The sequence below is a fragment of the Polychytrium aggregatum genome (genome assembly GCF_025602895.1).
Source record: "Polychytrium aggregatum strain JEL109 chromosome Unknown BJ171scaffold_10, whole genome shotgun sequence".
Taxonomy (NCBI): domain Eukaryota; kingdom Fungi; phylum Chytridiomycota; class Chytridiomycetes; order Polychytriales; genus Polychytrium; species Polychytrium aggregatum.
The window spans coordinates 367,143-393,909 of record NW_026516212.1 but is presented as its reverse complement, the minus strand read 5'-3'; the positions used below and the strand labels follow the sequence as shown (position 1 = coordinate 393,909).

General features: G+C 59.5%; 8 protein-coding genes across 8 annotated transcripts; 6 read left to right on the top strand and 2 right to left on the bottom strand.

Moving 5' to 3' along the window:
- Positions 1 to 478: 478 nt before the first annotated feature.
- BJ171DRAFT_421889 (uncharacterized protein) lies at positions 479 to 1,346 on the top strand (the record flags this gene model as incomplete). The annotated part of the gene is made up of 4 exons (XM_053107512.1): positions 479 to 597; positions 753 to 921; positions 1,070 to 1,079; positions 1,198 to 1,346. 4 exons carry the CDS (start codon positions 479 to 481, stop codon positions 1,344 to 1,346), a joined length of 447 nt encoding a protein of 148 aa, XP_052968698.1.
- A 1,159-nt stretch (positions 1,347 to 2,505) lies between these two features.
- On the top strand, positions 2,506 to 3,354 carry BJ171DRAFT_421716 (uncharacterized protein; the record flags this gene model as incomplete). The annotated part of the gene is made up of 1 exon (XM_053107498.1): positions 2,506 to 3,354. One exon carries the CDS (start codon positions 2,506 to 2,508, stop codon positions 3,352 to 3,354), a length of 849 nt encoding a protein of 282 aa, XP_052968697.1.
- Positions 3,355 to 6,313: 2,959 nt separating this feature from the next.
- BJ171DRAFT_496336 (uncharacterized protein) lies at positions 6,314 to 8,066 on the top strand (the record flags this gene model as incomplete). The annotated part of the gene is made up of 3 exons (XM_053110193.1): positions 6,314 to 6,378; positions 6,514 to 6,989; positions 7,207 to 8,066. Coding segments are annotated over exons 2-3 (896 nt in total), but the record flags the coding sequence as incomplete, so codon positions are not given.
- BJ171DRAFT_15477 (uncharacterized protein) lies at positions 7,887 to 9,640 on the top strand. The gene is made up of 2 exons (XM_053105823.1): positions 7,887 to 8,424; positions 8,779 to 9,640. The coding sequence occupies exons 1-2, from the start codon at positions 8,006 to 8,008 to the stop codon at positions 9,509 to 9,511; spliced, it is 1,152 nt and encodes a 383-aa protein (XP_052968695.1). The 5' UTR covers positions 7,887 to 8,005; the 3' UTR covers positions 9,512 to 9,640.
- Positions 9,641 to 9,811: 171 nt separating this feature from the next.
- Positions 9,812 to 11,467, bottom strand: BJ171DRAFT_496333 (uncharacterized protein). Its single transcript, XM_053110192.1, has one exon. The coding sequence runs from the start codon at positions 11,332 to 11,334 to the stop codon at positions 10,174 to 10,176; it is 1,161 nt and encodes a 386-aa protein (XP_052968694.1). The 5' UTR covers positions 11,335 to 11,467; the 3' UTR covers positions 9,812 to 10,173.
- Positions 11,468 to 12,018: 551 nt separating this feature from the next.
- On the top strand, positions 12,019 to 13,414 carry BJ171DRAFT_496332 (large-conductance mechanosensitive channel). Its single transcript, XM_053110191.1, has 5 exons — positions 12,019 to 12,211; positions 12,305 to 12,359; positions 12,507 to 12,539; positions 12,696 to 12,969; positions 13,179 to 13,414. Exons 1-5 carry the CDS (start codon positions 12,086 to 12,088, stop codon positions 13,282 to 13,284), a joined length of 594 nt encoding a protein of 197 aa, XP_052968693.1. The 5' UTR covers positions 12,019 to 12,085; the 3' UTR covers positions 13,285 to 13,414.
- BJ171DRAFT_496331 (uncharacterized protein) lies at positions 13,415 to 15,575 on the bottom strand. The gene is made up of 4 exons (XM_053110190.1): positions 14,899 to 15,575; positions 14,688 to 14,809; positions 14,153 to 14,600; positions 13,415 to 13,960 (listed from the first exon to the last, which is right to left on the bottom strand). The coding sequence occupies exons 1-4, from the start codon at positions 15,130 to 15,132 to the stop codon at positions 13,610 to 13,612; spliced, it is 1,155 nt and encodes a 384-aa protein (XP_052968692.1). The 5' UTR covers positions 15,133 to 15,575; the 3' UTR covers positions 13,415 to 13,609.
- A 1,144-nt stretch (positions 15,576 to 16,719) lies between these two features.
- On the top strand, positions 16,720 to 24,013 carry BJ171DRAFT_15458 (uncharacterized protein). Its single transcript, XM_053105818.1, has 6 exons — positions 16,720 to 16,984; positions 17,321 to 17,997; positions 18,100 to 19,456; positions 19,630 to 20,156; positions 20,356 to 21,550; positions 21,807 to 24,013. Exons 1-6 carry the CDS (start codon positions 16,861 to 16,863, stop codon positions 23,843 to 23,845), a joined length of 5,919 nt encoding a protein of 1,972 aa, XP_052968691.1. The 5' UTR covers positions 16,720 to 16,860; the 3' UTR covers positions 23,846 to 24,013.
- The last annotated feature ends 2,754 nt before the right edge of the window (positions 24,014 to 26,767 follow it).

The window sequence follows — 26,767 nt, the reverse complement described above, 5'->3', positions numbered from 1 at the left end:
GATGCGGAATGTGCTCTGCATCGATGGCCTGCAGTGAGCAGTCAATGTGCTTTCCCCATGGCTTCCAGGTATGCTGTATCCCTCGATCCGCCCCGCTGCAGAAGCCCATCGCCGCGAGCAGGCAGGCGTATCACATCAATCCGCTGACCGTGCGGTATCGCTTCAGAGGATGATTGGGCACCGGTGCCGGTCCAATCGACTTGATGCATCCCTCGAAGAGAGGCGACACACCCAGGCCCCAGGCCCCAAACCCCAGACCCCAAACTCGCATATCCGCATGACGATGCTCGCCATCTGCAGCGGGGACTGCGCCGACCCTCCGACAAGATTTGGGGACAACCCGCATGCCCGAGGCACGAGGACGAACACCGATACAAAAGCAGCAAGAACCGCCAGCGACAAGAGCAACCAGCCGCCAAGTCCTGTCCAGATCGCCATCGTATCCTGCCCGCAACATCTGCCAGCCGAGCCCCCTGCTATGTCGCTCGTTCCGCCTTTCACCCTCGAGACAGCCACCGCCAAGGTTCAGCGGGCCCAGAACCTCTGGAACACCAAAGATCCCGAGCTGGTTGCCCCAGCCTACACCGAGGATTCGATGTAGGATCTGCCTCGATGCCCGCCCTCGAGTGGGCTCCGTCTCTAGCCGTCGCTGCGAATGCGTCGCATGGGCACAGATCCGTTCTTGGAGCCCAGAGAGGGTATTCACTCCGGCAATCCCTGTGCGCTTCTGCCCCGGCCCGGTTCTCTATCAGCTGGCGCAATCGCGACGAGTTCCTCCAAGGCCGCGAGGCCATCAAGTCGTTTCTGAGACGCAAGTGGAGCAAGGAAAACGGCTACCGCCTGCGCAAGGAGCTCTTTTGCTTTTCCGACAACAAGATTGCCGTGCAGTTCTGGTACGAATACCACGACGATGAAGGACAGGTAACGAGCCTCTGCTGCAGTGAACCGACGATCGAGGGCTGCGAGAGGAAAGAGGAGAAGCGGTGTGTGATGGTCTGCGCCTGTCATCTGTTGGATTGACCCTCGGCCTTCCCGGCTCTGCACTCCCGATTCTGCCTTGTCAATCCAGTGGTGGCGAGGTGAGTTCCGAGCCTGTCTGATCATGTCAACCTGAGATCCGGCTTTGGCATTTTGAGCGATCTAGTCTCGAGTTAGACCAACAGGCGTTCTGAGTGCCGTCTACTCTCTTCCCTGCAGCCTATGGCTTGGAGCACTGGACCTTCGACGCACAGGGCCTGATGCAGGAGCGCCGCATGTCTGGCAACGACGTCAAGATCTCCGATGACGAGCGCTGGTTCAAGACCGGGCTCGAGCGTGGACCGGATCCAGCCCCCAAGCTGCTTTAGTAGACCTGTCTTGGATCATCAATGCAGGTCTCCGTCTGCCCAGCATATGTTATTCACTAATCTGAAGCACTCCCCCCCCCGGTCTTGCATCGCTTCGCCTCGTATCGATGCACTGGAGCTCGGCCTGATCAAGTGACGCTGAATATACTCGATTCCTTATGACGATCAACTCGATAACAAAGCTCGCTGGCTCGCCAAGGTCACGTCCTCGCTGATGTGTGAGCCGAGGGAACGTCTCGCTCCGGTCGTGCTCGGCACTGGCCAGCTCGAGGAGCTGCCGCAGCACCTGCCTCTGCCTTGAACACATCGAATCGTATGCCAGATGGCTCGACAAAGGTCTGGTCTTCTGTCGGAGGAAGCGGAGGTCTGGATGCCCCCGGCTGGCGGAGACTGCGCCGGCCCGAGCATCATTTCGTGGGAGCGGAGGTGGGTATCTGCCGTTTGGCGATGCTTTGGGTTGCTTTGGTTTCGACGGTGTGCAAAGTCGATCTCCGCAACTGCGATGGCCTCTTATGACCGCCTGGCCCGCCGTCCAAGCTCTCCCACACGGCTGATCCCATCCCATCTCATCGCATCAACTTGATACGTCTACATCATGTGCAAGCGGCTGATTAATGACGACGAAGCCGACGCGAATACGCACAAACTGGCCAGGACCGGGTCTACTTCCTCGGCTGTTGAGCTTTTCGCGATCGTGCTCGGCCGTCACGATCCGGACATCCTTACTATAATCTTCTCCAACGACTGCTTCTCCCTCTCGTTGACACTTGATGAGCTCGAGGTCCTGTTCCTGGTCTGCAAGCGTGCCCGGCCCATCTTGATGTCCCGGCTGAATCGTTTCCGAGGCTGGTGTCAAGTCGCCAAGCTGTGCTCCCGGAATGATTGTCTGCCAGAACTGGTTTCTTTCAGCGAAATGGTCATGTTGGCAAGACACTACGAGAAACAGGATGCCGATGACTGCTCCTGGCTTGTGGCGCAGGCAGACCGAGGCGACGCTGTTGCCCAGTACTTTCTCGCCCGGGTCCTCATGGCCGAAGCTGGGGGACTTGAGAAATGTGCCGAAATGACCGAGGTCGATTGGGATCTGGAAATCGAGTATACAACCAACTCTTCCTATGCCTCCGCAACACTCAAAGAGCAGCACATCATCGACCCGAGCATGTCCAACGCGTCTCTTCTTCAAGACCTCTCAGTGGACCATCGCAGTCCCGTCTTAAGCACAAGATCCGGCGAAATTTTTTGCTGTCTGAAAGATTCAGCGGTCGCGGGACATCCAGGGGCGCTTTTCTATCTCGCTCAATGCTGCGAGCTCGGGGTCAGCACCGCACAAGACACGTTCCGAGCCGAGGGGCTCTACAGAAAGGCAGCCTTCGATGGCTGCAAGGAGGCTCAAGAGGCCCTTGTGCTGCTCTACACCATGGACGATGATCGGTTTCCGTGGGGCATCAACGCAGCAAACTTCTGGAGGCATTACAGGCCGGGCACGCAGCAGGTTGCCGAGAGTCAGTTTGAAGTTGGCATTTGTTACGCCAACGGACATGGAGTGCCCCGGGAAGATACCAAGGCAGCCGAGTGGCTCGCCAAAGCCGCCCAACAGGGCCATGCAGCTGCTCAGTACACTCTCAGTCTCTGCTACAATGACGGCATCGGGGTTCACAAAGATCGATCAGCGGCCGCACACTGGCTGACCAAGGCGGCAGAGCACGGTCACCCCGATGCCCAGTACCGTCTTGGAAAGCACCACCTCAATGGCCGCAGGACAGCAACCGATCTAATCCTTGCCGTCAACTGGCTTGCCCAAGCCGCCGAGCTGGGACACGTGGAGGCTCAGTACATGCTCGGGTCCATGTTTTATCACGGCCATGGTGCCCCGCGGGACTGGGCAAAGGCCATCGATTGGTTTGCTAAAGCCTGGGCCGGTGGACACCCACAGGCGCAGGAAGCCCTCGATCGCCTGAGACGCGAAACGAGCTGCGTTGCTACGTTTGATGACCTCGCTCGTCCTTGAATCGATTGCACTTGATGGCCTCGGATTGGTTATGCTTGATGGCCTCGCTCGCCTTTGAATACAGCAGACTGGGACACCTTCACATGACTTGTTGCGAGCGATCCATGACCGCTATTTCCATGGGGCTGGCTTGCTGCGCCTGTGGCGCGGTTTGTGTATCCATGCGTGCCAGCCCCGTCACAGCCACATCCGGCTTCTTGGCGTTGGGCGCCTGCTTACTCACTATCAATTTTTTCCGGCCCCTCGCGGTTGCTCATCTCGAATATGAATACACGCTGTATGTGGCGCAGCAAAAGTTGGAATCTGGCCATGGTCGGTTGACGGCATTTGGTATCACCTTGAGCCGATTGTGTCGGCGTGAAGGTGGGCGATTGGTGTGGAGGAATGACCAATTGTATCATTGTTGGAAGCTCCACTCCGATTGCGGACAAGAACCACCACCGTCTGAATCTCTCTGGTTGGAAACCGAGTCAAGCGTGGCTGTGTGTCAGCGAGATGACATGATCGTTTGGCTATCAGGCAAGACTCACCTTGACAAGATGTCTTCCCACGACTGATTGAGCGAGCGATGCGTTTCTGGATCTGAATCAAGGACGCCACTGCGCAGCATCTCTGCCAGCCCAAAATGCGCTGGTTTTGAGGAGATTCTCTCTTCCCCAAGGGCAGAACCAGCCATCGTCGCTATTTTCTCGCCAGATGGCTCCCCGCAAGCGAAAGACACCCCCCAGGCGACCAAGTGGATCCAGAGCACCCACAAGATCCTTGGTCTGCAGCAATGGATGAGCACCACACCAAGTCCCACGATCACCGGGTTGGCTTCCTTCTTGCGATACATTCGCCATGTGTTCAATGGAGACATGCTGGACAAACAGCTGTACTTCAGCCTGACCCGGCGACGGCGATTCAAGCGACTCGATCTCCACAGCAAGCGCACCGTCCACGAGATCTGCAAGCGAGTCATCGACCAGGCACCAAGGGAGACCGAAGTGGTGATTGCCTTTGGAAATGCCTCGTGGAAACAAGGGAGGGGATACGCATCCAGTCCCAGGAGACTCAGGTTCGCCAAGTACTTTGAGCAGTTCATACACCACCAGAGACGACCACCAGACCGATCCGTCTCCAAGATCCGTGTGTGCTCGGTGAACGAGTTCAACACATCCCAGGTGTGCTCACATTGTCGGGAAGCCAAACGACTCGAGTCACCCGAGTATCTTGATATCGAGAAGCCACATTTTGTCCGGAGCTGTGCAAGCTGCCATACGCTGTGGGATCGAGACATCAATGCAGCCAGGAACATGATCTCGGTATGCCAGTCGATCATCGCCACAGGAGATCGACCGGGTGTATTCAAGACTGTGCTTCCCAAACCAACAAAACAAATAGATTGCCAACGAAGACAGGAGTGCAATGCCATGGCCTGCCCGCTGGGCCTACAAGTCAGTCAGCGGGTTTCAGAAGCCAGAAAGTGACTGTCCCGTTTCTTTCTGGATTGACTGTAAGTATCTTGTTCATTTCGACAGTGGATGCCGGGTCGCCCATATTCTGGGCAGTCCACTTCGGGGTTGCCATCCCTCTTGGGATGGTGATGGGAGGTGTTTGACTCCCTTGTGCAAAGTGTGTGCAAAGTGTGTGTGTGTGTGTGTGTGTGTGTGTGTGTGTGTGTGTGTGTGTGTGTGACGGCGAGAGGCTTCTCGCCAGAGACTGCTCTTCTCGCCGACCGAGGTGGCTCCGAGAGCGCGTTTTTTCGTTCTCGTTCATTTTATTAACATGAAATTTTTTCATAGTGTCTGGTCCACATCGCATCCACCACATCCATCGCCAGCACCAGCTCTACCTACTGCCAATGCACTCGACCGTGAGCTCATACCTGCCACCTGTCTCGACGGACCCGCCCCGGCCGCGGGGAAAGTCCGGCGCCTGTGAGTGTCCGCATCCTGTTGCGCAGATTGCTTGCCAGGAACTCCCACTCCCCGACCACAGAGCATGGCCGGTCGATGCTCCCTCGCCTTTACCCATCGACACTGCCAGATATACTCACAATCGCCTCTGCATATCGACAGACCATCACCCCGCTCTGACCCGTATCGACTCAACGAGCTCCGTCTTCAGCGACATCTCGGGCGACTCGCCGCTGACCAGCACCCCAAGAACATCCACTCTACCTCAGGACGCTCAGCGAATCGACTGCCAGAGCGTCGATGACCAGTACGATGCCGAACAGCACCTTCACAAGGATCGCTCGAGCCAAGATCCCCAGCTGCACCCTGTAGCCCCAAGCCGGACCGGGAACTCAAGCCCGAGCGCTCCCCTGGTGGCTGCGTCGGGTCTGTCGACCTCGGGGCGCTCCGACGATGTGAGCCTTCGCAACGAAAGGGCAAGGTCGATGGACTACGTCCACTACCTCCGCACAACCTTGCTGCAGTCCGGCCTCGACTCGACCGAGCCGCCCCGCTCGTCCTCGCTGGCTTCTGAACGAAACCGTCGATCCTTCCAGTAGCCTGTCCGCCGTCGTTCCAACAAAGATTGTAGCCACATCACTGTGATTTGCACAACAGGGAGGGAGTGTCGTACGGGAGCGACCCAGAGCCATGATTCCAGAGCTCCGTGCTGTGAGCGCTGCAAGATGCTCGGTCATACCACACTGGCCCCGGCCAAAAGCAGATCCTGTCGTCTGGGGCTGTGGCTCTGTCATCCCGCCAAAGGTCTCATGGTCTCCAGCGGCCCTGGCCGTGCCGGAATCAGAGCGGGTCAATCCATCCGTCCTTCCCACCCAGGCTTGAGCTGCATGCCTCTCCAGCGGAATCCACTCTCGCTCGCCACTTCCATCCAAGTAGCCCAAATTCTTACCTTCCCCCCCCCGCCGTTTTATGAGAAGCTCACTATTTATTGGCCTCACAGTTGCCCCCAAGCCCGAGCCACCAGCCGCAATGCCCAGCGAGGGCCTGCATCTGGCTGCTCCGCTGGAGCACATCGAGAGATACAGGGCCGAGTCCTTGAAGCATCGAAAGAGAAAGACAGGCGCATGTAAGCCGAAACGATTTCCGCAATCCATGCGTCTTCTGTGCTATTTGGCCACCATTTGCACATCCGAGCTTGAGGACAGTCCCGCCAGCCAAACCAACCCCGTGGCTCTCCGATTCTGGAACCCTGCATTCTCAGACGTCCACGCGGCTCTTACCCGCATCAACTCGACAAGCTCGATCTACAGCGACCTCCCGACAGAGGAGGATGAGGACCGCTTCGTCGAGCTGATGCTTTGGAACACACGCTTTGGGGAGCAAACCCAACTGGCTCAGCCGCGATCCACAACCGAGCACAACGACTGCAGGACAATGGATCATTGCCTCGAGAACGATCGCGCTGCTCGGACGGGCTGCAGCCGCAAAGCGACTTGGGCTGACCACCGACGCACCTGCAGCACCACAAAGCCGCCCACAGACAACGAGCACGAGCTCGATGCAGTCCTCAGTCTCAGTCTGGCGAGCTCGAGCAGCAAAACGCTCTACCGCGAAGACGATACCCGCTCGGCAGCGCTGGCGGAGGGGGACCCTGGCCACTCATCTGATGGCACTCCTCGACACACAGACCGCATATCACCCAGGCCAGTCCTGCCCAGCACGCACTCTTGTCCCCAGGTCAAGTTCGTCACATAATTGCATATTGATGGCATCGGTGATTCGGCATATTGCCGAGTGGCTCCGTGTGCATGGACGAGCGACTGTATCTTTGAGGTTGAGCGAGCTCTGAGAAAGGACCGTCTGCATTGTGCGTCATCCACAAATGCGTGCTGATGGCATCCGCGCCTTGTCCGTCTTCTCCCCCTGGAATTCCATCGGTGGATTTTGTACACAGATGAGAGCCATGAATGTCACGACACCGTCGAGTCCGCTCCCAAGCATGCATCTCACCGACGGCTACAAGACTCATCGCGCCCCGGTTGGTGGCGAATATCTCCTGGACGACATGGGATGTGCCTCACACAACCACGGCAATCCGGATTGTGGCAGCAACGTCCCGAACGACGATTGCCTGCATGATGCGCACAAGTCCAGATCCGACAACACTCGCCAAAGCGTAGCTTCCTCCGACGAGATTCACAGACTCGGAGCGACAGACGGGCGCCAGGTCGCTGGTGCCGCTGGCGTCGGATGCTTCAGTCGCAAGGGTAGTGACGCTGGCGCAGAGACCACGTCCTTCGAAATCTCGAAGTTTGCCCGAGTCCTCGCTCGGTGGCGAAATGTGCTCGGAAAGGCCACGTGGATCTTAAGCCCAGACCCGAGCAAAGTCAAGCTTCATCAAAAAGCGGGTCGGCTGCTTCAAATCGCGCCCAGGCGCCGCAAGACCGTCCCTGGTCCGTTCTGTGATTAACGACGAGCACCGCGGGCCATCCGTCGACAGCGTGAGCTCGATCAAGACGCAAAAACCCGGCGTCTTCACAATCAATGAGATCAGCTGCACCGAGACTTGCTGTGCCGGTGCTGTGTTGGTGCTGTGCATGCCACAGAGCCTCCTCGTGTGCGAGAGGAAAGAGCAGGAGTCGCTCGGCCCTCATGGCCGATGTGCAGCCTCGGTTGTGCTGGTTGGTGGACCGCCTGTGGCGCGGAATCGGTGACTTTCACATGACTGGGCGTCCGTCCGCAGCCTCTTGCCCATGCCTGGGGCTTCGGTGGTCACCAGCACCGATCGCGAAACCCAGCGAGATTGTCCCCAGCGAACATCTGCCCGATCGCAGGAACAAGCGCCCTCTATGACAGCAACCCTGTGTCGCCGCTGGCTCGTAGCGACTGCCTCCAGCAATGGCTCGGCCGTGCCGGTGCTGTCGACCCGGGCATGCGCGCAGCGACTCCCTTCTGCCCTGGCCGGTCGGCTGCGATGCTACTCTTCCGACCCCCGCGACCTCCTGAATGCATACCCGATCATTCTGCCGGGAGCAGCGAACGATGGCGATGGAATTGACGACTTTGTGCCGCGCAAGTCGTCCTTCGAGCCCCCACGAAAGCCCAAGGCTTTGGCAGAGAGCAATCCGCTCCTGTCCTTCATTGAACGAAACGGATTGAATCCGTTGAAGAGGTGCGAGCAAGCGAGCGTGAGCAGGCAGGCGGATGCGGGCAGGCGGATAGAGGTGCGGCGACGATTTGCATCGCGGACAACTTCCTCGATATGATTTTTGCTCAGCTGTGGCTGCACAGCATCTGCCTATGGTTTTAGACGGTCAGTCTGGGCTTTGGCATCGCTGCTCGAAGCAGAATGCCGCCTCCTTCCCTGATCCAATTCGTCTTTGCATCTGGAGTCGACCCGCCTCTTTCCCCTTCTTTTCGCCATAATCGTCGCTACTCGATGCTGGCAGGTTCATCTGCGTGGATTGCAATGCTGCCGCGCTGACGCCGGTCGTACGTTCTCTCTGGACTGTCCTGCCTCCAACAGATTCATGTCCAAAGCGACCACCCTGCGGGTCGGCAACCGTCACTTTTCCGATTCGGAGCAGCTGGAGGATCAGTATTTCCCCGAAAAGTTCCTCAAGGGCGCAGTTGGATGTCTTCCCCAGATCGGCCAGGCGCTATCGGATTGGAGTGGCCAGGGACACCAGGCCAGCTCGCTGTTTGCCCCGGCCCTGTACCGCAAGCTGCAAGCTTGCCACCACGGATTCGATCAGATGGACTTGGTCGCCGAGATCTCGATCCAGCCGCTGGGCGAAGGCGACATTCGAGACTCGTGGATCGTCTTTGGATCGCGCGAGACAGCCAGCTCGACACTCCAGCACGGCCCGCTCGTCAAGCGCTTTGACTCGATGACTTACAGTCGCAAGATCGACAGCGACCCCAGCCATATCATCTATCGCGAGGTAACGCTCGAGTTTGTGCTCAACGCAAACGAGTACGACGGCGGCCGCCTGCCCGAGCTGGAGCTGAAGCTCGAGCAGATGAAGAAGGGCTCGACCCTGGGTGTGGATCTCGTCACCACTGTCGACCTCGAGTGCGTCTTCCGGATCAAGTCCACCGGCGAGCTGGCCTACCAGGCAAAGTCGCGACGGCCGTTCTGGGTCCGCTTCGAGTCAGGATACTTTGGTCAGGCCGAAAAGTGGGATGGGCAGTGGAAAATCGCCGACCTCGACAACTACTTTGTTTCCAAGATCGTTGCCGAGGAGGAGAGGCTCTGAGGGCCAAGGTCCACTGATGGCCAGCCCGTGCTCCGACCCGATGCCGGTGTTTCCGAAATGACACCGAGCACCCTGTAACGACAGCCAACTGCATATTTCTGGATGGTGAATACATTGGTGTTCGCGCTATCTGTCCAAGAGCGGCATCGGCTGATGCTGCTCCGCATTCGTGGCCAATCGAGCATGCATCCACTGTTCAGAGGGACCAAGAGCAACGCATCCCAAAGCGACTCGTTCGCCCCGATCGCACGACTGAGATCGTGCGATCTGCACATCCTCTCGGGCTTCAGGCTCGTGATTGTAGTGACAACAGGGCTGTGCAGCCTTTCTCTGCCTGTAGCTGTACATGTATTATGGAGACAGTTGGTCTCCAACCGAGTGCACATTTCGCATCCAGAGTCGAGCAAGGTTGCAACAGGAGTGTGCGCGTCCTGAGTCAGTCGAGCGCCCTGGTGGAAACGAGGCTGAGATTGTGCATCAAAGATCTGGAATGGATGGGTGCGCGACGAGATGTCAAAGGGAATAGCTAGGGTGGGGTGGGGAGGAAGTCGGGGGGCCTGCATCGATTGCTGTTGTGTCCACGACAGGGCAAGACAGGACCCAACGTCCACCAGGATCGGGTCTCGCGGCTGCACGAGGTCGCAGCGATTTGGTTGCTTGTTTCAGAACTGCCGCGAGCGCCAGTCGATCTGGATGTTGGTCGAAACGGGGGGCTGCTGTGCCTTGATCATGTCGTCAATATCCGAGACACGCCAAGCCCACTTCAGATGCCACTTGCCGGCGTCGTCGGTATCAAAGATCTCGTCCCAGGGCGTAAAGTGAGGGCTGATGAACTGAATATCGACCCGCTGCCGCCGGTCACGGACCAGAGGAATGTCGTTCTTGTCCCAGAGAATAAACTCAAGGTCGCACTTGACTCGGCAGTTGATCTTCATGTATACGCCGTCGTCCATCGCGCGCTGCATGAGGGCCTTGTACTGCGAGTGCGACTGGTAGAGGCCGTCCTCCTCGGGAACCATCAGTGTCAGAAAATTCCACCAGTGCTGCGTCACATAGTCCGGCGGGGCTGGGTACGGGCCGTATGTAAAGTGCAGTCCGGTGACCGAGGCGACGGGCTTTCCACAAAGCACAAACTCGACTCGCTGACCCTTCTCCTGCATGGCACGATACGCTGGCAGGAATCGATCGACCAGTGCGCGGATCATCACGGGCTGCAGCGTCTCCTCGGAGCAGTTACGATCCGAGAGTGTCGCAAAGAGGTTGGTGACGACGGGCTCGATGTCTTCGGTGAAAATCATGGGGAAGTCGTAGGCGGGATAGTGCAAGTGCTTCTTTGCGCGCTCGATGCCAAGGGCCAGGAAGTGCTTCTCTTTGAGGACAGACCACACTGTCGGCGATTCTTGCCGCGGCGGTGCCGTGCTTAGCAGCCAGGGATAGTCCATGACCTGTGCTTGCACCGACTTTTCCTTGTTGAAGAGACTTGGGAGCGGGAACGTGAAGGAGGAGAATCCAAAGGGTGTCGCCGGCTTTGCGGGTCGGGCGGCAGCGACATCGGGCTGAGGCGACGGCTCGGGCCGCTCCGAGGGCTGCGAGGCGAACGATTCGAGTTGGGCTGCAGATGCAGATGCAAATGCAGATGCGGACGCAGACGAGTTGGCTGGCTGCGGCTCGGCATCGCCGTCGGCGCTGGACGCTGAAGGGGCTTTTGAGGACAATGCCGAGGTGGTCGACGACAGACGGGAGACTGGAGCAGCGATTCTGCGCACCCATTCGGATTGGGAGGCATGTGTCGACCGCAGCGGCCGGGTAATCCGCAGAAGCATGCCTGCTGGTGATATGGGGATCGGCTTGCGGGAGGCGGATCAGCGAGCTGGCTGACTGGCGAGCTGGCCAAGATCGATTCGATGGGCCGGGATCAGCGATGCAGAGGGATCAGCGACGGGCTGGGTTTGGCAGAGATCAGGACAGCCGAAAAGAGCGATTCGGGAGGGCGTGCTGCGGACCCAAATGAAATTCATAGACGGCGCTGCGCAGGGCACGCGAGGGGTCGCTAGGGCTGGCGGGGGCTTGCTAGGGCTGGCGGGGGCTTGCTAGGGCTGGCGGGGGCTTGCTAGGGCTGGCGGGGGCTTGCTAGGGCTGGTGACTTTGGCACAAGGGAGCGCAAGCCACGCGCGCCGCGCACAAGGCTGTGGTGCGGGGCGGTGACATGGACTGATTCGCCTCCCCCACACAGGGAATGGAGTGCGCAGCACCCTGCGCCAACACAGCACAGTCCAGCGCACTCGGACACAGCGCGGACAGCACTGCTCAGTGCTCCACAGTACAGCGGGCGCCGTCAAGGCCCATATGCCTCTGTGGACGCGGTGCCTGATATTGTGCGACAGAAACACGTCCTCGGCTTGCACAGGTGCCACGCCAGACACGCCCACAGCTGCGCGCCGCACGGCTGCCTCTTTTCTCTTTCTTTGCCATAAAGCCTGGAGGCTCGCCGATTCCTGCTGCATCCCGTCCCTCTCGACACATCTCCCGTCTTCCCTTCGCTCCAACTCCTCTCTCCCGCTTCAATCTGTCGCTATGGATAAGGCCAAGCAAGCTGCCCAGGCCACCAAGGCTGGCGCCGTGAAGGGCGTCCAGGCCGTCAACAGCGTCTGGAAGGACTTCCATGCCTTCATTTCCCGCGGCAACGTCATTGACTTGGCCGTAAGTATTCCACCATGAGCAACATGCCGTCGTCGCCCGATACTCGATCGCCAGGTGCCCCCGAGAGCTAACAGCCCGCGCTGCTCTGCACAGGTCGGTATCATCATCGGTGGAGCCTTTACCGCAATCGTCACCTCCTTTGTCACCGGTACGTATTGTGTCGACCAGGCGCACACTCTCCAAGCGGATGCCAGTTCGGCAACCCGTCAATTCGATTCGATTCGATTCGGCGTGCTTGCATTCATGCAAAGCGAATGTGCGTCTGCTAACGCATTTCCCGTGTCGCTTCCAACAGACATCATCTCGCCCGTCATTGCTCTGGCCACCCGTATGTAGCCGATCAAAAACGCATTGCTCTGTGCGACTCATACTGCAACTGCCCCCTGTGAATCGCACGCTCGTTGGGTGTGGCATCGCTGCTGCTGCTGCGGCTTCGGCTACCAATGCGGCATTCATTGATTTCCGGCATTTTATCCCCTTTCAGAGAGCCAGCTCGATCAAAGCTTCATCATCTTCCGATGCCCACCTGCGACGCCTGGCTGCCGCGACCTTCCGATCAGTCTCCGTTACAACACCACCACTCAGGCCCACTCGGCTGGCGCCGTCACCTGGAACTGGGGCAACTTCCTCATGACCATCATCAACTTTATCCTGACGGCCATCATCCTGTTCTTCCTGCTCAAGGTCTACACCGCCGCCTTTATCCGCAAGAAGGTCGAGGACCCCAAGACCAAGGAGTGCCCCTACTGCACGAAGGAGTAAGTGACTTGTCCGATGCTGGTCCCGGGTGCCGATGAGCCCCCGGGCTCCCGAGCTATGTCTGTTTATGGCGATCATGGCGATGTCGCTGTTGCCTAACCTAGCGTCCGCCATGCAGTCGCTCCTGATGGAGCTGTGTTTGGTACTTACTCATCTCTGCGCCCATCCGGTGTCTGTACTCTTCACGTTGTTGCGTCCACCAAACCAGCATCCCGATCAAGGCCACTCGCTGCCCCGAGTGCACTGGCATCATCGAGGCCGTCCACGCCGCCCCGGCTGGCAGCGTCACCATCGAGTTTGACAAGAGCCGCTAATTCGTTTAGTCGGCCATTGGGTGGATTCTCTCTTTGATAGATATGTTGCTGTTGTTCCCCGATCTCATGTGCGCCTCTGTGGAGGTGCTCTTCGGCTTTGCCGATCTATTTGCGTCCGAACCAGGACAGTTGCATCTTATATTCCTGTATTGTATCTGGACACCTTTGCGGACGCCCATGTAACTCCCAATATCAGCGTCTCCTCGTGTCTCCGTCGCTGATGAGAAACCTGTGGTCGATATCCCCGAGACATCCGTGCTCGTGCGATGCAGCTGACCGACACAATGCCCCCATGTCGCAGACGGAGCTGTTCTCCCTCACCACATCACTTTTCGAGTACAACCTTGTGCTGGCTTCGGGCATACTGGTCGGTACACGTCCAATTCAAGAGGATGGTGCCGGTCATGACGGAGCCTGCGAGGCCCCGCAGAGCCACCATATGCCGCGCGGTGTCGAGACTGACTTCGAGCCGGCCCCGACGTGCCGAGGCAGAGAAGGCCACCAGACTGGTCTTGCCGAGCCTGGGCGACCAGTACACGGCCAGCGACGAATGCGCAACGCCGCAGACGGGATTTTCTCCGGTTTTGTAGAACACCCTCGAGCAGATGTCGGCCTCTGGCACGGATCCGTTCTTCCAAGTATTGGTTAAGGTCATCCGGGTTTGCTCGACAGACTCCTGCATCGGTGGGAGGCGACAGCCGTAAGGGACTTGAGTGATTTGAATGTGCACTTGCGCTCGCTCTCGGATCAGTCCGCCACTAGTTCGGATGTGCGGTCCAGACCGGCGTCTGATCTCTGGCATGGCCAAGATGCTGGTTCGCATTGTTCCACCGCACCGGGCCTCCATTCACCCCGGTCATGCACTCACCAGGACCGAGCAGTTGACGTGCAGGCCGCCGAGGTCGACGTCATTGGCGATCTCCACAAGGATATCCCGTCGGCCGTTGCTGACCGAGATGTGGAGCAGGTCGGCTGCCGACAACGCGGGACAGGAACGCAGGACAACGGATCGGAGCGTTTGGGTCTCATCGGGGGAGAGTTCCTCGACGACGTAGGCCGGGAACTCAAACTCAAACTGCCGTCCTCGTCGATGGGTAAAGTAGCGCTCCTGGTTGCCAGCAACGAACTGGATGCGGTCGACATCGTCGCCAATGGCGGTCTGGCTGAAAACGCAGTGAGAGGCAGCCATGGTGCCGTGACCGCAAAATCGGATGATCTCGTACTGGGGCGTGAACCACCGGATCGAGTATACGGGCAGGCCGGTGGTGGAATCGGGATGCTCCATCACAAAGGTCGTTGCCGCCGTGTTGAACTCGCTGTGGGGTGCGAAGAAAGAGGTCGCCCCGGGCTTTAGCTGACGGATCGGGCCATGGTTTTTGGGGTGGCGATTGATCCAGACTTACATGGCAATTGCCTGCAGAACAGAGTCAGGCGGGAAGACCGCGCTCGAGACGATCCGGACGACGGCCGTTGGGTTTCCCGCAAAGGCAGTGCCGGGCGAGGGCAGAAATGTGTCGACGATGGTCTGGGAGATGTTCCGTGGGCTGAGTGAGACATGCCACGGCAACGACTCTCAACTGCGCTGCTGAGGGCTGCTGCGAGCCGATGGCTTACATATTCCAGTGACATTGGCTGTGGCGGCAGTCGTTGGGTGGTGGGTCGGTTGGGGGAGCTGGGTCGGCGTGAGGACCAGAAGAGCGATCGAGACGAAGGGCTCTGCAGAGCGGTGTGTGCAACAGGCTCGGTCTTTACTTCTTTGGCTTCTGGGCACACCGGGCCTGCCGCTGCCTGTCCTGTCGCTGCTCCACCCACACCAATGCCGGCGTCGCTCCGTTGGCAATCGGCCATCAGCGACACAGCGCCGTCGCATGCTCCATTCCCGGCGCATGCCCGGCCGTGGGCGCTGCTTCTGGCTGGGCATGTGCCCGGTGGGTTGTGCCCGGTGGATTGTGCCTGCCCTGATGCTGGATGAGCGGCGTCATGTGGCCGTCTGTGTGCACAATCGCCATGATCGCTGTGGCTGCTTCTGGTGATCGGACCACAGCAAGGCCGGGCACCCGGGGCGGCACAGGTGGGTTGCCAGTGCGTCGGACGGCGACATACAGGGGTCGATGGATGATGGGCGGTGCTGGGGCTGGGACTGGCCACTGGATCCAGGGCCCTGGCGATTTGTGCCGTGCCGCATTCTGGTGCACAGGGCTGTTTGGGTGGCCCAAGCCGCGCGGGGCTATCGGCATGGATGATCGCCGACGCTGCCGATGCTGTCGATGCTGCCGATGCTGCCGATGCTGTTGGTGATGTTATTGATGTTGTTGGTGTTGGTGATGTTGTTGGTCCCATACTGCCGATGCTGATGACCAGGCGCCGCGTTTCATCACGCCAAAACGGGTCGCCAGACACCCAAAAAACGCAAAAGCCGGGCGAGGAGAGCGAGAGCGTGGTCCGGGAGCGAGAGCAGCCACGAGCAGAGACGAGACAGGCCGGCGAGACGGCCGAGACACAGACAGCGGCGGCGATAGCACAACCATCCCGCCTCGCTGGCGGCACGAGAGCGCCTCGCCTCGCCCTCGCCCTCGCCGACAGGCGGCGCCGAGAGGCAGTTGGCCGTCCTACACAAACACAGACGCTGCTGTTATGGCGCTCGACTTGGGCTCGTCCTTTTGGTTGATGGACGCATACTGCCCAAGTCGCCTCGCCAAGTCCAACACACCCACCGGCCATACCACCACCCCCCCCGGCTCATGACCGCCGTCCCTGGCCCGGCCTCCCGATATCCTTCTCCTCCGTCCTTGGTATGTCTGCGGCCGCTGCGGGCCAGGCACACCCCCTGCTGCGGGCTTGGGGGCCGGCTGCAGCTTTGCGAGATTCCGGGGATCTTCGTGTTTCAGCCCTCCCAGCCAAACCCCGGCCTCGTCCTCTGCCACGGGCGCCTGCTCCTCCCTCGTCCAGCGAGCCCGCTGGCCTGCCGAGACTTCTTGCATCTGTCCTTCTCGCCCGGGGTGGGTCCTGTCCTGTCTCTGCTGCCATTCTCATCGTCCTTGCGTGTCCGCCCGGTTGTTCCGGCTGGCTCTATCCCGGCTCTATCCCGGCTCTATCCCGGCTCTCTCTCGGCTCTTCCACGACCACCAGTAAAACCAGCACCTGGCCCTCCAGGTACGCCTCGGTCCCTGGGTGCCGATCTGCAGCAAGCGTTGGTCCATCTCCATCCATGAGCTGGCCTGTCGACCGAGTCGCGCATGGCCCTCCATCAAAGGCGCATCGGTCCGATCGATTGCGATTCTAATATCTGGATCCTGGCCGCTCTCTTGTCTGGCATCGGCATCACTGCAGGTCTCGACCCTTCCCGCAATGGACCAGTCCTATTCCAACGCCTTTTTCAACGACACATCCGATATCCTACAGTCAGAGCTGTAAGCCATGGTGGCCAGTTGGATGCAGGCAGTGCAGGAGAAGATGCTGCCGCGGCTGACGGGTCGGCACTGGATTAGTTCGATCGATCGGGCATCTCGGTGATGGTGCTTTGCGAATGGCCCCGCAACTAACTGCCTCGCAACTCCTGTGTGCCTACGCCATCGTATGTCGCGGCGCAATCGGCTGCCGCCTATTCCGGTGGGCAGTTTCCTGACGGGCGGACAGTTTGGATCGTCCGACGCCATCCAGCCCACAGGATCAAGCACGGCAGGGGAGAGCCTAGGTTCAGGTGCGAGCATTTGCCGTTGCTGGATAGACCACGACCAACTCCTGTGTCTGCTGCTGGCCGGATAGCGATGCCTGGGACCCAGGGCCATTCGCTCTCTCCCAGGATGTCTGTGAGGATGTCTGTGAGGATATCTGCTCGTCCCGGATCTTCCTGGTTGTTCCCCGGTATTCCCCTGGACCAGGACTTGCTTTGCCGCGAGGATTGATGGCTTTGGCCAGTATCAGCGAGGGCGCTTGCCGATTCTTGGATCGTTCAGTGCTGTCTCCCGATCCGGGCTCTGATACTAACAACGGCTCCACTTGGTCGTTCTCTCCTGCAACACTGCCGCGGTGCCAGACTTCCTGAACGACTCGGCACTCTTTGGATATATCGATGAATCGGCCGGTGACTCAATCCCTCCCGATCGTACCGATATCCCCGGCGATCCAGCAGCCTCCACCCTCCAGTCCAACCATTCCTCGCTCGCCGGCTCGTCAGCCTCGGAGCCAGCCTCGGAGATGGGCTGGTTCACCGGGGGCCATGGTGCCAATCTCGATCCAGCGTCGGCAACACATCTGCACAAGTCGGCGGCAAACCCATCAGCTCCCCTGTCATCGCAGGGTGACGTGCCTGTCTCCTCGAAACAGGACCTGTCTGGGCCATCCATGGCGATGCATTCCGTTGCCCAGTCGCATGTGTCAAGATCGGCGTCGCCGTATCCCTATTCATCACCGCAGCCTCAGCCAGCGGCGTTGGGCCATTCGCTGCACCGAGATGGACAGCGGCCGCTCGGCTCGCAGTCGTCCACCCAGCTTTCTGACTCGACAGGCCCAGCAATGACAGTCCACCCTGCTAGCATGTCCCTGCCCAACGCATCCCACCTTCCCCAGACCCTTCCTGCGTTGTCGACCTCGATTTTCTCGAGTCCCAGCCCAACGCCATCACAGCTCATTGCCGGATCCCCGATATCTGCCCCCGACCCGGCAGGCATAGCCTTGATGCAGAGGTCGTCACAAACAGGACAGCTCCAGCAGGTACAGCCAGCTCCAGCACCAGCGCATGTGCCAGTCTGATTGCCTCGCACGGATGATATACTGTATTTGCGCTAGTCTCACCTTGGCCTTGCCCTCGCACAGGTTCCTGGCCCAAAGACGCCCAAACCGGCTTCAGCATCGAGAACCCCATCGAATCCGCCAACGCCTGGACAGGGCGAGTTTCTGGACCCCATCGCGACGATGCAAACCTCGAATGCAGCTCAGAGTCAGGCTCCACACAGCAACCAGAGCCTGTCACTTGCCCAAAGCCAGCTCCTCGCCCAAAATCAAGCGCTTCCCCAGAGTCCTGGTCTCCCCTTCCGACCATCGATCGGCAGTGCCGCGTCTGCCACGCACGGCACCCCTCAAAAATTCCCCCAGCTCAGCCTGCAGCAGTTCCAGCAATCCCAGCAACTCCAGCTTCAGCAGTCCCAACAACTCCAGCTCCAGCAGATGCAGTACAAGAATGCCCTCTCTCGGATGCAGTCTCAGGCCTACGACCAGCTCCAGCTTCAACAGATGCAGCAGATACAGCAAATGCAGCAGCTCCAGCAGATGCAACAACTGCAGCAGATGCAGCTCCAGAACCCGCTCATGTCTATGCCTGCAGGTGTACGACCCGGGGGCGCCCCGTACATGGGTGCCTTTGGCCAGATCCAAGGTGCCAAGCCCTATGCCGGCGCTGTCCCTGCAGGACTCAACGCTGCCATCGTAAGCCAAGCCGGGATTTCGATTGCACAGCAGCAGCCACAGTATTCGCAATTCTCGGGCTCTCTTGTGGCAAATCCCCAGCAGCGCATGGACTCGGCGTGGATGCTGCAGCAGATGCAGCAAATGCAGCAAATGCAACAAATGCAACAGATGCAGCAGATGCAGCAGATGTCGGGCCAGGCCTATCAGCAGCAACAGCAGCAGCAACAACAGCAGCAGCAACAACAGCAACAACAACAACAGCAGCAGCAACAACAACAACAGGCGCTGCTGCAGCAATCGTTTCTGCAACAGAATCCTCAAGCTGCTCTGCAGCACACTGCCACGCAGCCTGGGCAGTTATCTGCCCACCAAGGTGGCCAGCCTCCATCTCACATCGCTGCCTTGGCTGCTCAATCGGGAGTCCAATCCGTGCTCATGGGCTCACAGCAGCTCCAAACTCCTTCGACGCCCCAGCAATCGGCAGGTCAGCTTCCTGCGCAGATTGCAGGTCACCCTGCATCGCAAATGCCGTCGCGCCCCTCGCCGTCCCCGCAAAATACCCCTCCACAGCCTCAGACGTCGCAGCCCGGAGCAACCTCGGCCGGTTCGAGCTCGCTTAGCAGTCAAATCCGTCATGGGATCCAGCAAGCGCTGCAGTCGACCCAGCAAAAGCTCTCCCCACATGACCAACGGCCGTCGCCAGGCCAAGCTCAGGCACAAAAGACGTCACTCGCCCAAATGATCACGAGTGTGCCCCCAAACGCTGGTATGTGTGCGCTCGCTTGGTATCTGCAAGTTGTGACGGACGAGAGCTTGCCACTCAGATCTCCAAGGCAGCGGGCCGTTGCGTAAGCGGATCCAACGGCGGTGTATCGATTGCTTGGATTCTGCGATCTAACAAGCTTGGTTTCCCTCCGCGTTCACCTTGCCCCAAAGAAGCCCAACCTGCCTTTGCCACTGATCCTCTAGCAGGCTCAGGTATTCCTCCTGCAGCAGTCGCTTCCTCCGAGGCGAACGGCGTAGTTCTGGAGCAAGCAAACGACCAAGCTGTGGTCGGCAGCAGATCAATGCAAAGCCCCGACGCTCTGGATGGATCAAAAACGGCGGAGCCCTCCCAACTTGCGATGCCCTCGAGCCAGCCCGGCCATTCTGCGGCTGCCGCTCATCTGCATGGGGATGTGGACCCGTCTCGTTCGCACGAACACTACGGTCGTAGCTTTTCGATTTCCTCGATCAATGCACGTCCCGACTTTGACCGGATCTTTTCCGTGTTCTGGAAGCGGATGCAAAAGGCCATCAGCGAGACCGTCATGCCACCATCAACCGATCCGGCGCTGCGGCAGAGATACGCCATCCTCGAGAAGCGCAAGTCGACGCCATTCACCTCGTTTGTCAGCTTTGAAGGATGCACCGTCGATCTGCACCTGCTGTGCAGGCTCGTGATTGGTCATGGAGGCTGCGAGCATGTAAGTCGCGGCTGTACCCCTGAGCTCGCACACCGGTTGAATCTGTGGCAGGATGTGGCGAGGTCGGATCACAGCGTCTCGTGCCATCGATCTACCGACACCTGCGAGCGATGAGGTTGATCCGCGACTATCACGGCTGCTTTGGTTGCTTTGGTTGCTGACCACATCTGCCCTACGGGCTGCCTCGCCGTTCCTGTAGATACCCGATTGGTCGCTGATCACGTCCAAACTCGGGCTTCGTGCCATTCAGCCGATCCAGATCCGGGATCTGTATATTTTTTGGTTCCGAGAGTTTGAGCAGTTCATCCTCGGCAACAAGAAGCTAATGGCAGCTCACGAACGGAGTGCATCTGTTCAGGCGATGGCAAACGTATTGGTGGACAGGACCCAGCCGGCATCGGGCTCTGCTGCTGGTCATGGTCGACCTTCGGCAGCAGGCACCAATGTCACAAGCGCTGGAGCAGCTTCTGGTGGCCCCTATCCTCACGGCGCCGGTAGTCATGCAGATGGACTGCCGCTGGATCACTCCAAGATTGCAAGTCCCGCACTCTCCCACGCAAGTGCGGAGGTGCTTGGTCGATCCCCTGTCATAACGAGCACTGCCGCCACTGCCACCGTCCCTCAAACAATGGATCCATCGGCTTTGCACGGTCCAGCTTCCATCCAGCATCGCGCCGAGCACGCAGCTCCCGGGACGGACACACCATCAGCAAATGCAGCTGGAATCAAGATGCCTCCGGCCGTCGCTGGACTTGGCGAGCCAGGCCGTTCCGATGTAAAAACGCAACCTGGTGCAGCCCCTGAGTTTGCACAACAAAGTCCAGGTACACCGCCTGTATTTTCAACTCCTGTTCGCCTGGTGCAGCAACAGCAGCTACCATCAACACCGCAGCAGCAGCAGCACCAGCAGCAGCAACAACAGGTGCCATCACCGTTGGTCCACACTTCTATGGTCGGTCAGCATCCACCGCTTCCGTTGATGACGCCCCAGCCGCACGCCTTCCCCCTTCAACAGCAGCTTTTCCAGTCGCAGCTCCCATATTCTCCAGCGGCCGGGCATTTGGTCGGCTCGATGCAAAAGGGCCCTGGCGAAATGGTCTATGGCGTTCAGCCGGGTGCGGTTGGCGCTGCGCAGACTGCTCCTTCGGCTGGTCCGGCTTTGTACCCTGTGGCCCCTCCCAAGGGCATGCCGCACATGATGAAGCCCGGCTTGAAGCAGGGGCATCCGGCTCATGCCTCGTTCCCTTCCGAAGGCGAGGGGGGCATGATGGCCCATGGATCTCGACACCTGCAAACACCGGCGAGCGGTCGTATCGACAGCGCATACGCTGGCATCAACGTCGATCTCTTTGCGAACTTCAAGCATCACTATCCAATGTCGAAAGAGCAGCTTGGTAAGTCGTTTTGGCTGGGTGTTTTGCTGACAAGGCCTGCTAGTATGGGCTGCCTGAACTCAGGACCGGGGCCGAGGTGTCTGTTGACAGACGACGGATCTGATCAGCGGCCACCACATTTGGTACATGAGCCCCGAGGACCTGTTGCGTGGCGAGAAAATGCTTCTGGCCGCAACTTTTGGAATGCTGAGAGTGAGCGCCGTTCGCAACTGGGTGATCCTCGCTAATGCGCCTTGTACATGAATTTGCCTTGCAGGCTCAGTAGAGATATACACACTGACGATGCAACTCAAGTGTGGCATGGACATTGCCGTCGCGTACGCTCTCAATGTCCTTTCGGTCATCAGTTCGACGGATGGAAGTCAGAACGATTACCCGATTCTCTACCTCGAGCGATGCCCACTCCTTGCGGACGAGCTGCTCAAGCTGTGGATCCGATGCTTTGAAACAGAGTGCAATGGCGTCGCACGGGACTCATCATTGCGGCCTCCAGGCCGCAAGCGGAAACGCGGCGACGTGGTTGTCAAAGTGGAGAATGGGATTGATGAAGGTGTCCAGATCGATCGGAAGCGCACGATCGATTCCGGCTCAAGGAATGGGGCTGAGACCAAGCTTGCAGCTGAATCCTTGGCGTTATCGACGGCGCTTCATCGGCCGCGGACCAAGGAGCACCGTGACACCCCCGAGCGCCTTCTGGGCGTCGATCTGTCGAACGGCTTCATCATGCGGCGCGGCGACTGGAACGACAACGCCTGCGGACATGAGCATCGCCAAAAAATGGAGATTGCCTACGCCATCAGCAACATTGTCCGTAACCTGTCATTCGTTCCCGAGAACCAACGGTACCTTGCCCGGCACCCTCGGTTCATCGAGGCGCTGGTCACCAGCGTGCGCGGCAGGTGCCTCGATAACGACAATGGCTCACGCTTGGCAAGAAAATACAAGAAGCGGACGCGCGCAAAAATCGATGGGGATGATGCGAATCTCGGTCTTGACGAGGACGAAGACGAGGACGAGGACGAGGACGAAGATGAAGACGAGGACGACAACGATGAGCTTCCAGTGTTTAGTTTTCTTCGATATGGCGGAGAATCTGAAGGCGATAGCGACGACAACGACGACGACGACCGCAGCGTCGATCAACGCATTGCCGTTTTGCGCACCAACTGCATCACCGCTGCCCGACTGGTCGAGCATCGGCAGAATGCGGTCGTTGTCCTGTCCAACTTGGGCACCCAGCTCCGTTTGAATCCAAGTCTGCAGCACATCCCTGGGCCAGGCAGTCATCACAAATCCACTCCGAGCGACCCCTTTCCTGTTGCAGTCAATGGTGCGATCACCGGCGGCGCCCATTCGGCCACATCAATCCATGCCCCTGGTTCGACGAATGCACCGCCGGGCCGCGAAGCCAAGGTAGTGAAGGCAATTTTGGAGCTGATCGCAGACTATTGCGAGGCTGATATTGGAGACGACGACGACTTTTACGCCGGCGTTGCCCTGGATGCCCTTGCCAAGACTCTCGTGGTGTCAAGCAACCAAGAATCTGTTCAGCGATGTGCAGACACCAGCCTGCTCTGTCGACTTTTGGATCGGGTTGTGGAGCTCCTTCCTGGCCCGGGGGAAATCGGGCGCGGCCGGACCGAGGTTGGGACCACTACCCAGCAAAGCGAACAGCAGCAGGCGCGGCTTGAATGTGCTCTGATGGTGATCCATAGCCTGCTACTGATCGGCCATGGCCACGAGGGCCGCGCAATGTCGCCGACCGAAACCCCAGGCCACGACGACACAGCAGCGAGGAGCCAAAGCCGCAGCCCAGCGCAAGGCTTGCTCGAGCGCCTTGGAAGTCAGACACATGTCCTTCGGTACCTCGTTTCGCTGATTCCGACGCCAGACGGCCTCGCTCCAGGGCGGTCGCGGATGGATGCGGGCGGAATCGGCGTGACGAGTTCGATCCGGCTGCGGATCATCCAGATCATGATGGAGCTGGCGCGCAGCAGACCGAACCGCAAGTCCATGAAGCTGAACGGCGTTGAGGACGACATCTTGGCGATCATGGTGCACGAAGAAGGTCGCCGGACGGCAGCAGCCCGAAGCAGCGAATTGGTCCTGTCGGGCCAAGGCGGAGGCGGTAGCGGAGGCGGACGTGGCCCTCTGGCGACTCCAAGCAAACTGCAGCCTGGCGCAAGTCGGCGACCAGGCCCGACGGGAGGAGCAACCGGGATCGACACCGACGCGATCGAGAGCGAGGAGATTGCCAAGCAGCTGGCCGAACTCCTGTTTCTGATCAACTCGTGAGCGCCGCGGCCGCCCCGACCCACAAGCGATCCGAGCCGCCGCACACTAGATGCACAATACAAAAAAAGCAACAACAATATCAGCCGGAACCCCAAGGAAGTGGGCCACGATTCGGCGGCATTGTATGGAGAGCGACTGGAGTGTGGCTGGAGAGTGGTCGGATGGCGGGTCACCCTGGGAGCTTGGCAGGCTGAACGGATGGTCCCGATCGCCGCAGCGAGCAGCGGCCAGCGTCGTGGGGTTCTGCGGCCGATTGGTGCGTTCCACTCTGGCAGCATGCGTGAATCGGCAACGCCAATCCTCGGACACGGCCAACATGCATGGTATGGATGGCATGGATGGCGTGAATGACATGGATAGCATGGATGGCATCAACGACATGCACCGCCGATACCGCCCAGGTCCAGTTTCCATGACGCGCGAGGGAGGAAAGCCAGAGCGCGGCCGGAAGCGCGCTGGTGCGACGGCAGTGCACCCGGACGGGTCTTGCCATGCGCCAAGGACCATCGCCTCGCGCAGGTCTGTTGCACGGCTTTCTTGTGCGGCCCTGTTTGGTCGGCCCCGACGCGCACAGACGGCATTGCGAGCGGCCAGAGGGGGGAGAGCGACGGCCCATGGCGGCTCGGCCTGTGCAACTGTCCTTTGGTCGACTGATGGATTTCTGTTGGCCGCTGTGTGCCCGACAGTGTGCCCGACAGTGTCCACCACTCTGTGCACGACCCTGTCCTACCACCCTCATCCCAGGCCGGCGCTTTCTTTCTTTTCGCCCAGTGCTGCTGAGTGCCACTGCACCACCACCGCAGCACACTCGCGCTTGCACTTGCACTTGCACTTGCACTCGCACTTGTACTTGCACTCGCACTCGCACTCGCACTCGCACTTGCACAACAGCGCTGCGAGCCGATCTGCCTCTCGGTCGGTCGGTCCGAATATCTCTCGGTCTCTCGGTCTGTCGGCCTCGGTCTCGCCCCCTTAAATCTCGCCATTACTTTCCCCGCGCCTCGCCGCTCTCGCTGCTCGCTGGGCCGACTGCCCTCTCGGCTTTGCTCCTCGCCTCCCCCCTCGTGCTGGCGCCGTCTCCTCGCCTTTCCCTCACCTGCTTTCTGGTCGCATCTGTCCAAGGAGCCCCCAGCAGCCCTCTACCTCTTCCTTACCCCCTCTCGAGCCGGCTTTCCGTCTCATCGAGGCCATCCAATCTCTGGTAGGCACAAACACGGTCGCTGTCGCCGTGTCGTCGGCCTACATCCGTCTCCGGAGGCCCCTGCCATCGATCTGCTCGCCCTGTTGTTCCTGCTCCTGGCGGCCAACACGGCAAAGCAGCTCTTTTTTCGATTGTTTGCGGATGCATCTCGGGCAAACACAGGGCGTGGCCGCCATCTGAGCCCTGGCGGCCTGCTCTCTCGACTGCCTGGGCTGCCTGGGCTGTCTCGCCAAGACCATGACGATGGCGGTCCACACGCTCTCAGCGTCGGTCCTGGCCGGCTTCGTTGCCACCAGCCCACTCTGCTGCTGGGCGACCCCTGCGTCTCTTCCCGCAAACTCATAGGCGTGGATTGCCTGGAAACATGTCTCTCGTGCGGCCTCCGTGCATATCCGCGACCCGAGACTACTTGGCCGATGCTGAGCGAAGCCAAGGCGTGTGATCGCCCTTCCCCCCTGGCTCTCGGATCCCTGCGCTGTCCCTAACGGGTTGTCTTTTGCCTTTCTGCCCTGCGCATTGTTCTCAAACCCTCCGACACCGTCTTGGCCTCACAGGGGTAGGTCCTTGCCTCCGCAATTTGCTTGGCCGCCGCTCGGCCGTCGTCTGTGGACTTGCTTCTGGTCCACCGCCGTCGTTCTTGGGCTGTGCCTCCAGCGCGAACGAGCATTTTCCTTCGGGACTCGCGCAGAGCCGGACACGATCTCCTCGGGACCCCCCCCTTCTTATTGCTCCGCTTTGCACTGGAAGTCGTTGATGGAGACATCTGGACGACTGCGCCGGTTGTCTGCGCTGTCTTCGTTTCCAGGCGAGCCGCCCGATCGCGACCATAAAGTCGCTCGCTCGGTCCCTCGATCCCCAAGCCGTTGCTGACGCCCGCTGCCGCTCGATCTCGTCTTGTCCACCATCCCGCTGCTGTGTCGCAGATCTCGTAGAGCTTAATCCGCAGCAGTGTCAACCCAGAAGCGCAGCTTGGCCCTACCGTGCTCCTCCATCCGGACGCCCAATCCCTCCCACACTCTCAAACCCCAGATCACTTGAGCATGACGGCCCCAGAAAGCCTCATCACCCAGGTGGCTCCTCCGGGAATCGACAAGGAGTCCAGCCTGGCTGGCATCATCACGCAAGTCAAACCCAGCATCGCTGGCGGAGGATCCCTGCCCCCGGTTATTCCGATGGATCGATCGTCGTCCCTTCCCTCCCAGCAGAAAAACGGTCGGTACCGGCCTCCGGCCCAAACGGCACCCCTCGTCCGCCGGGGCTGTCTTGTAACGCTGCACGGCCTGTTCCGTCTGGGTGCGGCAAAATGCGCTGCCACGCGGACAGGCTCCATTGAGGTGGCTCGACCTTGGGCCGTGAAGCGAAACATCTCCGGATGCTGACTCAGTGCTCTTCATCTCTCTCTCTCTCTTTCTCCCTCTCGTATTCGCGTCCCTTCCCACACCTTGGCTTCATCGCTCCTTCCTGGTCCCCAGCTGGAAACAGTGTCGAACCGTCCAAGCGGACCTCATCATTTCGATTCAAAAAACCGTCACAGTGGAAGTCTTCCTTCAACTCGATATTCTCATGCTGCCGTTGTGGACTGCGGGACATGGAGGCCGAGCTCGACGAGAAGGACCATGACCCGTCTGTTGCCCCAGTCGCAAAGGCCATCATCAAAACAGCACCAACCCCATCGCCAAAGCCCAAGCCGAGCCCAACAGTATGTCCTGTCCATGCATTCA

What these genes read in the sequence shown, in the direction of transcription:
- BJ171DRAFT_496332 (XM_053110191.1), top strand. Translation starts at nt 12,086, where the DNA reads ATGGATAAGGCCAAGCAAGCTGCCCAGGCCACCAAGGCTGGCGCCGTG. An exon ending in CGTCACCTCCTTTGTCACCG is followed by an intron (nt 12,360 to 12,506) that starts GTACGTATTGTG and finishes CGCTTCCAACAG; the next exon opens with ACATCATCTCGCCCGTCATT. An exon ending in TGCCCCTACTGCACGAAGGA is followed by an intron (nt 12,970 to 13,178) that starts GTAAGTGACTTG and finishes CCACCAAACCAG; the next exon opens with CATCCCGATCAAGGCCACTC.
- BJ171DRAFT_496331 (XM_053110190.1), bottom strand. Translation starts at nt 15,132, where the DNA reads ATGGCCGATTGCCAACGGAGCGACGCCGGCATTGGTGTGGGTGGAGCA. An exon ending in AGCCAATGTCACTGGAATAT is followed by an intron (nt 14,810 to 14,898) that starts GTAAGCCATCGG and finishes AACATCTCCCAG; the next exon opens with ACCATCGTCGACACATTTCT. An exon ending in ACGTCAACTGCTCGGTCCTG is followed by an intron (nt 13,961 to 14,152) that starts GTGAGTGCATGA and finishes CCACCGATGCAG; the next exon opens with GAGTCTGTCGAGCAAACCCG.
- BJ171DRAFT_15458 (XM_053105818.1), top strand. Translation starts at nt 16,861, where the DNA reads ATGTCGCGGCGCAATCGGCTGCCGCCTATTCCGGTGGGCAGTTTCCTG. An exon ending in AAACAGGACAGCTCCAGCAG is followed by an intron (nt 17,998 to 18,099) that starts GTACAGCCAGCT and finishes GCCCTCGCACAG; the next exon opens with GTTCCTGGCCCAAAGACGCC. An exon ending in AATGTCGAAAGAGCAGCTTG is followed by an intron (nt 21,551 to 21,806) that starts GTAAGTCGTTTT and finishes TTTGCCTTGCAG; the next exon opens with GCTCAGTAGAGATATACACA.
- BJ171DRAFT_496333 (XM_053110192.1), bottom strand. Translation starts at nt 11,334, where the DNA reads ATGCTTCTGCGGATTACCCGGCCGCTGCGGTCGACACATGCCTCCCAA.
- BJ171DRAFT_15477 (XM_053105823.1), top strand. Translation starts at nt 8,006, where the DNA reads ATGCCTGGGGCTTCGGTGGTCACCAGCACCGATCGCGAAACCCAGCGA. An exon ending in GGATTGAATCCGTTGAAGAG is followed by an intron (nt 8,425 to 8,778) that starts GTGCGAGCAAGC and finishes TGCCTCCAACAG; the next exon opens with ATTCATGTCCAAAGCGACCA.